Raw genomic sequence first — 10,023 nt, 5'->3', positions numbered from 1 at the left:
TAAGACCGATTTGCGGAGTTATATTATGGTGGCCTCTACTCCAAGAGAAAGCTCCACTATGAGGGTCGGTTAGTAATGGATGATGAAATTTGCCAATATGTCAACGGGCCAGTGAGGAAATGTGGCCGGGACTTTCTGACTCAATGGCCGGTAGAGAGCATTTGCCCGGCCTTAGTTAGGAAGCTCTATGCCAACTACTATGAAGAGGGCATGGAGACATTTTTCCTTCGGTGTCCGGAAATCCCCGTGAAGCCGGATGACATCAGAAACTCCTTCAGATTCTGCAGGCTTTACGGGAAAACGATGATTACACTAAGTTAACAGCCCCAGGCTTATCGACAGATAAGGTTTCGTGGGATACGATTCTCCAGAGGCTCTGTGAGCCCAACTCTACTTGGACATACAACCACAAAGGGGCTCGAGTTAGACTAGAAGGGAACCAGCTAATCAAGGAGGCCACCACATGGCTATACCTCATCTTCAAATACGTCCACCCAAACTCCCATTTCACAGATATTACAACAGACACTGCAATTCTGTTGTATTGCATTTTGGACGAAAGGCGGGTGGACCTCCACCGGCTAATACATAACAAGATGAAGGAGTTCTTCAAATCTTTAGTGCTTCCATTTCCAAATCTTGTTATGAGATTAGCTACATCCTACGGCATCTGACCGGATCGGAGGAGGACGAGTTGACGGTTGACACTTTGGAGGAGGCCAAGCTCATTTCAAGGGGATTGAAGTTCAAGGGTGAAGCTACTGAATCATCACGACCTCGGTGCTGTCGATCCACCACTAAGAGTTCTTTTTCGAACCCGATGGCAGCTATCTGTCAAAGGCTCACAAACATGGAGACACGGATCATGAGCCATTTGAAAAGCAGCGAGCATCGCAACAAGCGGCGATATGAGTGACTTGTGAAGATGGCCAAGAGACAAGATCTGGGTCTAGAGGAGCCAGATACACATGAGGAGGAGGATGAGCAGCCTGCCGACCATGAGAGTGGAGAGGAGCCAGTTGCTTCTACAGAGGTCGAGGAGGAAGACGAGGAGGACTCCTTCCACTCCATATGATTTCATGTAGCACTGAGGGCAATGCTAAGACTATGTGTGTCTCTGTGTGTGTGGGAGGTGGTCTGCAGTAGCAACGATACCGGTCAATTAATTTTGAACACTTTCTTTCCTTCTTTTAGTTCTTACTTTCATTTTTTTATTATTGGATGACTGTCATTTTTGTCCTTTTGATTATTCGCACCTTATGTTAGTTTGTATATATCTTGAACTTTGGTTTAGTTTAGATGCACTTTCTCTTTTTCTTTGGTTTGTATATATATTGTCTTTACTTTTTGGTAGGTTTGGATGAACATAAAGAACAGTATTTAGGTTTCTTGTTTCTTCCTCTTATGCATGTATGTTTGGAATCGTAGAGAATATGAAAAGTTAAAGTTGTGAATTTTTCATCCAACCCCCATGAAAAAAAAAAATAGTTTTAGCTATTTGCTTAAAATAATTAATTTTCAAGAAAATTGTTTTAAGGCATCCGATTGATTTGAATTAAATCCTTTCATTTAACTTGCTTGAGTAAAGATTTTGGAACATAGTTTAGGTAAATTAATTTCTATTGTAGCTGATTTTAGGTGGTTAGGTTAGGATAATTTAGTTAGATTAACAGGTTATGATTTTTATTTAATATGTTTGGAATTATTATCTAAGATTGTCAATTCTTATTGCTAGAATGATTTGAATTAGTTTAAATTATTAATTCTGTATTTTATTATTAATTTAGCTGAAGAATTGATGCTAAATTTGTTTGAGCAATACTTAACTATTTTAATGATTCGCTGATTGCTATTATTTTGTTAGGAAATTACTATTTTAATGCTTATTTTCCTGATTCATATTGCTGTTAGAACTGCTAGTTTATGTTGATTAATTATAGCATTTTGTCATATACATTACTAGTGATGTTTCATCATGTTATTTTGTGCTTTATTGAGTTTGTATTTTAAATGTTTTGGATTATTAGAATGCTTTGAAAATTAGAATATTTTGAAAAATTGTTAACAAAGTTAGAATGCTTTGTTAGAATGATATGAAAATTAGAATACTTTAAAAAGAAAATAAGATAAAAAATAAGATAGAATAAAGTTAGAATGTCTTGAAAGTCTAATTTAATTAATTTGAAACTAAAACCCTATGTGATTTCCTTTTTTTTATTTACTAAACTAAATTACTTTTCGAATTATTTATTTCTTGAGTTTCTTCTTTTGTTATTATATATTGGTGTTTGTTATATTATTAATATTTATTAATATATTTGCTATACAGACATGATGACAGACACAACGGTAGGTCGAGTGGGACACATAATCGTGGTAGAGGGCAGGCTTCCACTGAATCTTCAGGGCTGTTCAGTCATCACCCTCTAACCTGGCTACCCCATCGACCCCTGTGATATCACATGCGGGTCCATCAGATCATCAATTTATCATGGTTCCAAATCTGAACTATGTACCTTTTTTTGCTACGCCCCCTACAAATGCAGCGATGATGACATCAACAGAGCCTGCAATGGGTGATGTCTCCAATGCCCCCAAGCAGGATGCCCCTCCACCACCGTCCGTCATCCGGATTAAAATTTGGCCCGATGTCATGTAGTCATGAGTTTAATTTTTTAATATTACATTTGTTTATCTCAAGTTTGTTTATATCACGTTTGTTTATCTTGAGTTTGTTTATCTTATGTGTTTGCTAATCTACGGTTTGTTCTCTGACAGGTTTGCACCGAACCCCAATGCTTGCACACAGGAGATATCTGAGGTCATTAGTCCATGTATGACCACTTGTGGCCGACCTACACACAGATCCCGGCTGATATCAGAGAGCGCTGGTTTTAGAAGTGGGCGGTAAGAACCTAATTTAGTTAGAATTAATTAACTGTATTTGAACTGTATTTTATTCCAATTAACTAATGTTGGTGAATCAGTTTGTGCAATTAAGAGTGTATGTGCGTGATGTGAAAAATGGTTATAACAACTTGGATAGGCTTAGTTTAAGTATTTTGCTTAGTTGTAAAACTTTATTCGGTGGTGAATTAGAGGTTAAAGATAAAAATCGGTAATTTAAAAAAAATAAAAAAGTAGCCATTTCTGACCATGAAAGATTTGGATATTGACAAAACTCACCCTAAAAAATTGAAACTAAAATTATACCTATTAAAAATAAGTTTTGTTTGACAAAAATAACCCACTTATAAATGGGTTGTTTATAATTCTGCAAATATCTCTCTCCTTTCCTCTTTCTTCCTCATCTCCAATCCCTTTCATAACCATCACCACCTTTGCTGCAAAATCCACCACCACAGAGCTTGAAGGCAGCGGGGTCATAGGCCTTGGTAGAGTCGATGGTTCCGAACTACACTCTGGAGCCTTGTTTGTTCGTGTCACGAATTTTTGCGACAAATTTTTTCCACGGCCTTTGGCGAACGACTTTATAATGCTTCTTCTCTGACTCCCGTAATTTCTATAACACATAATAGAATATTATAAATTTTTTTATATATTTTAAAAAATTATAATGTTTACAATTTAGTTATATTATTTTTATTATTGTCTGAATTTTTAGTTCAATTTAGTTGTGTTATTCTGTTCTATTAACTTTGTTAGTACCCAACAAATAAAAATAACAACTATGTTAGGTATATACTAAAATTAACTACTAAATTTAGTTACGAGTATATAAGATATATTGAAATATAAAATATACATTAAAAATAAATTAAACTACACATGTATTTGTATATAAATATATAGTGACTGATTTTAATATACAAATAACATTTTTGTTAAATAAAATAACTTTGGAGTATTTGGATTAATTTTTTATTTTCTCCCAAATATTACATGGATCGTGTCTATTATGATTTATTGTAGTTATGTTTATGCATTTATGCTATTTGTATCTTGTCTTTTATTAACTTTGTCTATTATGATTTTCTATTTGGATTAACTTTGGACTATTATGTGTAGAGTTTCATATATTGTATCTATATTATATTGAACCTTTATTTTATACACATATAGAAGGACTCCTGGGATGAAGAAGAGGATAAACTACTAATTGAAGCTCACAAGCAAGTTGGAAATAAGTGGGCTGAAATTGCAAGGAGGCTCCCCGGCCGCACTGAGAACACAATTAAGAACCACTGGAACGCCGCTAAGCGAAAGAAGAGTAGCAAGAGACAACCCAGGAAGAAGAAGAACCAGACTTACTTTGGGGAATCATTGCTTGAGCGCTACGTCAAAGAGGTCACTGCAGCTGATGCGGCAAAAAAGCAGCTAAAGAAATCCATGAAACAGTTGAAAATAAAGAATGAGGATTACAACCTGCAGCAGAATGCATGCATCACTGGGTATGGTGGCAATATACCAGTGAAGTTCAGTTCTAATGAAATTGGGAATGGTTCTGTTCTGATTGATGGCACAGAGAACTATGTTCCAATGGAGCTTGATATGATTGGAATTGAGGCCTACATGAACTAGGCGTGGATCTCGTTTAGTTGGTAAACTAGAAATTTCATGCTTTTAATAAAGATGCATTTATATGCAAGGTCGCCGGATATGGAAACTGTTCATCCTGTTTTGTTCTGTTTTTTATTTTTATTTTTAGTTTTTTAATCTTGTGTATTGCGGCATGGATTTTATTTTGTAATGTGATGTCGTACCTTTTTTATTCAGTAATTTTCGTTCTCGAATGTTCTTTTGAGTATTTTTCATTTGGATGAATTAGTTTGTGTTGATTTTTGGTGCAGAACTGCAGATACAGGGCTATAAGTCCATCTTTCCCCATGTTTTTATGTGTGTATCATGCTAGAATATAAGTAGTACTTCATGGCTATCCTTGGTTTTCTGATAAAAAATTTTGGCGCTAAAAATCTATTTAAGCTAAACTCCGTGTTTGCAATTCACATGTAACTTATTATTCTACTCATAAGCATCGAATAAACAACTTTTTACTTATTCTACGAGCACTGAAGAATCTATATTTGTTCATAATATTGTCTAAAATATCATATTAGTTTATATAATTTTACATGAAATAGCACTAAAGTAGTACAGAAAAAAGAATTTAATCGTTCTAAAATAAGTAGATAACACCTTTTGTAAAATCACAAATTTTTCAAACAAATGATTATCAAACATTGAACTTGTGAACAAAGAAATTATTATTAGAAACAATAAAAAATAACTTTAGACTATTTGAAAAAACTCCAGAACAAAGTAATATAAAGAAAAAAACAGTAAAATTTTTTAGTTGTTTCATTTATACCTAAGATTAGTAACAGAAATAAAAAATAAATAATATTATTATTTTTTAAAATTTTTAAATATCTAAAAAAATTAGGTACGTCAAAATTATATGTATCTAACGGTATATACATATATATCTCATAATGAATTTATAATTATGTTTTTGTTTATTTGTTTATAAGAGCAGGTAAAAAAAAAAGTGAATTTGACTTCATCAAGATGAATACGAATTATTTTTAATATATATAAATAAAATAATTATTTTTACTATTATTTTATATGTTACTTATTTATTTATATTTTAATATATTTTATTATTAAGAACTTGAATAATTTTTAAAAAAAATTATTGATATTTATTAAAATTCAATGATTTATAAAATGTGCTACCTTTAATGTGTACAAGTTATTTTGGCTCATTTAGATACTCGTTACTTGTAATTTGTCTTAATCGAATCAATTGATTATCAACTTAATTTTTTTAAGTATTTGAATTTAGTAAAAATTATACACTCTAAATTTAACTTATTCAAAAGAATTGTTCATAAAATTAAATGCTAAGTCGATGCTAAAATGAACCAAATTTAAAAACTTTTGTTTACGTCAACAAAGACTTGCAAAAACATATCTGCTACAGGAAGTTAATATGTTTCGTGGTTTATAAGGTTGAGTCGGTTCGGGATAATCAATCAGGATGATAAGTTGTGTGTTTTATGCAATAGGGAGGTTGAACAGGTCCATCACTTATTTTTTGACTGTAATTTTGCTTGGCAGGTGTGGAATGCTTGGATATCTGTATTTGGCCGTTCATGGTCTCTTCCAGGATTGTTGAAAGACCATTTCCTAAGTTGGACAGAAGAGCCGCGTAAGAAGGAGAATCGAAAGCCGCGATTGAGGTGCTTTTGTGCGGTCATCTGGCACAATTGGATGGAAAGATAGGAGAATATTTCAAAATAAAAGCAAAGGTGTAGAAGAAATCATCAATATGTCCGTGCTTAGCTACAAGGAGTGGGAAGGCGTACTCTCTTCGTGTTGTTGATAGCTATGCTGGAGATGACATGGGGAGATTCTTTATTTTGTGTTCATTTCTAGGTGTTGCTAGTCCGGTTTGGTTATCGTACTGCGTTTGCTCCACTTTATTGTGTTGAGCTCATTTACTTCAAAAAAAAAATATATGTTTCGTGTTGCTCATAAGTGAGTATTCAAGTCGAAATAAATGTGGTGTTAATTGTATAATATTATTGTGAAATTCAATTTATTTGAATTTGTAGAAGTTTATAATTTGATAAAAAATAATATTAGGATAATTCTTGTTCATACCCTGACCCAAAACATAAGTCAAACCCAATAAAGTTAAAAGGGCCAATCAAAAAGAGTGGTCTTATCCACTTATCCGACCTCTTCTAAGAGGTCGGAACAGACTGAAGCAGGCAGCTCATACTTATCAAAGCGAGTAACTACCTCCATAAATCTTTCCCCCACTTCTAGAAGGAATTGGAGACCTCAACAGCCCCTAGATAAAAGGGACGGTTATCCACTAATAGTGGATTCACTTCAACGGTGATTATTGGCACATCACCTATAAATACACTGGCACCCCTTAGGTATCTCTAAGTTCCAATACTCTAAAAACATGTTTACCCCCTTACTAACTTAGGCATCGGAGTGTCTTTACAGGTATCACCCCATTCTTTCACATACATAACTCGGACGGAGGCTCCCAGACGTAAAACAAGTCGGAGGCCACCATCCTTTAGCGCTTGGGCCTTACAAACAAGCACAATCACCATCCGGTTCTAGGTAAGCCCCGGAACAGTTCTCCATCTGATGATGAACACACAGATTTTTATATATTCTTAATTCAAAAATGTTATTTATACATTTACATGAGCTATTATGTATTTTTTATATTTTTATACATATAAAGATCGAATACAAATCAACTTCTTATTCGGATTTGGATTTTCTAAAATTTGAATTTTAGTTTAGAGAATAAAATATGATTTATTACCATTTATTTCATAGGTGGAATCAAGAAAAAACATAAGAAAAAAATATTCAATAATAAAAGATCTCACTTTATTTTAGAGAATCCAAATTCTTCTTATTCGATCTCTCTCTCCATCGAACACCAGTGCCGGAACCGAGGAGCCTAGCGTGGACCATGGTCTCCCTTCCAAAAAAACTTTTAATTACATATGTGTGTTAAATTATTAATTATTTGCTTCTGAATTTTTTTAATTTATTAAACAGTTTTAGTACAAATGTATATTGTAATTTTATCGATTATACTAATTTTTTAATAAGTGATTGAATAATTATTATATAAAATATAGAGTAAAGTATCAGTTTTTTTCTCAAATTTGGGGTTAGTTCTAAAGTTGTTCCTAACATTTTAATCGTGTCCTATTTAAGTCTCTAACGTTTTAAAATTGACTCAATGTTGTTCTGCCGTTAGAGATCCGTTAACAGAATTGACGGCGGGACAAAATTGAGACGATTTTGAAATATTAGGGACTTAAATAGGACGAAAACATTGGGGACAAAAACGATACATAAAAATAAATTTTAGTTTTATCCTTTAATAATATCAATTTTTTATTATACATAGTATTTAATTATTTTTTAATCACATTTAAGTAAATTACACTTAATCATATTACTTTCATTCTAAATAAATTTGTTTTTTTTATAAGTTAATATAAAAATTAATTTGGAATGAAAATAGTGTGATTAAGTGTAATTTACTTAGATGTGATTAAAAATAATTAAATATTATATACAGTAAAAAATTGAAATTATTAAAAGATAAAATTAAAATTTATTTCTATCTATTGTTTTTGTCCCCAACATTTTCGTTCTATTTAAGTATCTAACGTTTCAAAATCGTCTCAATTTGTCCCGCCGTCAATTCTGTTAATGGATCTCTAATAGTAGGATAATATTGAGCCAATTTTGAAACGTTGGAGACTTAAATACGACGATTAAAAATAACTTTAGGACTTACCCTAAACGTTGGAAATAAAAATAATACTTTACTCTAAAATATATTATTTTATTTTTGTCAATTTTTAAAATAAGATTAAGTACTCTTTTTTGTTTTATGTATGCAAAAAATATTTTAATTAAAATTGGACAAAAAAATATATTTCATTAAAAGTTATCGAAAATATAATTTATTTTATATTTTTAATGTGTTAAATACATAAAAAAATTTAATATTTTTATTACTATACGAATATAAAGTGCTCTTAGAATAAGTTCATTATAATAAAAAATTAAAATTAAAAATATTGTAGATTTAATATTAATTATAAGTAGTACCAAAATTTTAACTTTTTGTCATTTACTGCACCTGGCTCTATGAAGGCGCAGTCCAGTAGCTTCGAACTACCTATCTAAGCGGCTACTATTTGTGAGTATTTTTGTCTTTTTATCCATCGTTTCAAGGGGTTTTTTTGTAATTCTCATGCTTGCTATAAGACAAACTATAAACTTGCTATTTAGTCGTACATGGCATAGCAATGTGACAGTAAAGTTGTCCTGGCACATGTAAAAGTCTTCCTATAATAATATATATAATATTAAAAGTTTTATTATCTAAATAATAATAATATTTATTAAATTACTCTTTTACATTAGTTCATGACAACAATAAAGAAGTTTCATAACCTTCAAATTCAACCCAACAAAAAAAATTGTTGAATTAAAATTAAACTTAAAAAGCCAAAGAAAAAAGGCCTAATAAAAGAATCAACTTCTTAGTAACTCTGTGAAAGCTTGAAATTTTGGTTCTTGTGGCTTCTGGGTTGTTTCTGCCTTGTGGTGTGATTCTTGATTAGTGAATTTCTGAGAGGCCTTGTGTGGTCTTGACCCAAAGAAAAGCTTTCTAGAAGTTGTAGATGAAACGAGGAAGATTTGGAATCAGAACTTTTGTGTTTATTGTCACCTTACTATTTTGCCATACAAGAGGAAGAAGAAGCTTATTTATCTAATGGTTTGCATGGCATACCATCTAAACGCAGAATCAGAGAATGGTATAAACTCTCTAATGTTTATTAGAATATTAGTGTCATCAGCTTCTTGCTGTTGTTGTAAAATGGTATGCAACAAGCAGTGCGATGCAGCAAGCTGTCAAAAGAAGAGAAGAGAAGTGAAAGCTAAAGCTGATGATAGAGAGAAATTTGGATGATGAACATTCTCTATATATTAAATGAATGAAGCATCATAATTTACACTGCAGATATATACTTTATATATCTGTACAAAGGAAGGAGATAAATCACTAATTCTTAGAGAATTCATTTAAAATACATTCCTTGTACTTGTTTCGAGCAATATGACAATCAATCTCCACATGCTTGATTTGCTCATGAAAGACTGGATTATAAGCAATGTAGATAGCAGATTTGTTATCACAAAAAATATCAACCGGGAGAGGAAGATGGATGTCAAACTCCTTTAACAATTTTAGCAACCAAATGAGTTCACACGTCCCATTAGTCAGTGCTCAATACTCTGCTGCAGAGAAAGATCTGGACACAGTTGTTTGTTTCTTACTCTTCCAAGAGATGAGTGTGTGACCAAGAAAGAAGCAATAACCAGTGATGGACTTCCTAGTGTCCTTGCAAGCACCCCAATCTGAATCAATATAACCAGAGAGCTTAAAAGAGTTTGTGGCAGAGAAGAAGAGACCAGAAGCTGGAGATTGTT

At 32.3% G+C, this 10,023-nt stretch overlaps 1 protein-coding gene across 1 annotated transcript; it reads left to right on the top strand.

The window, feature by feature from the left end:
• The first annotated feature begins 2,491 nt into the window (after positions 1-2,491).
• LOC107469217 (transcription factor MYB51-like) lies at positions 2,492-4,542 on the top strand. The gene is made up of 4 exons (XM_016088595.1): positions 2,492-2,655; positions 2,779-2,907; positions 3,002-3,101; positions 4,084-4,542. The coding sequence occupies exons 1-4, from the start codon at positions 2,492-2,494 to the stop codon at positions 4,540-4,542; spliced, it is 852 nt and encodes a 283-aa protein (XP_015944081.1).
• The last annotated feature ends 5,481 nt before the right edge of the window (positions 4,543-10,023 follow it).

Source organism: Arachis duranensis, chromosome 10 (assembly GCF_000817695.3).
Source record: "Arachis duranensis cultivar V14167 chromosome 10, aradu.V14167.gnm2.J7QH, whole genome shotgun sequence".
NCBI classification, from domain to species: Eukaryota; Viridiplantae; Streptophyta; class Magnoliopsida; order Fabales; family Fabaceae; genus Arachis; species Arachis duranensis.
This window is presented reverse-complemented; position numbering and strand designations above follow the sequence as displayed.

Bases quoted from the DNA above. Each gene is read 5' to 3' on its own strand.
- LOC107469217 (XM_016088595.1), top strand. From the start codon at position 2,492: ATGGTTCCAAATCTGAACTATGTACCTTTTTTTGCTACGCCCCCTACA. The intron at 2,656-2,778 runs GTAGTCATGAGT...GTTCTCTGACAG, and splicing joins AAAATTTGGCCCGATGTCAT to GTTTGCACCGAACCCCAATG. The intron at 2,908-3,001 runs GTAAGAACCTAA...TGTGCAATTAAG, and splicing joins GCTGGTTTTAGAAGTGGGCG to AGTGTATGTGCGTGATGTGA.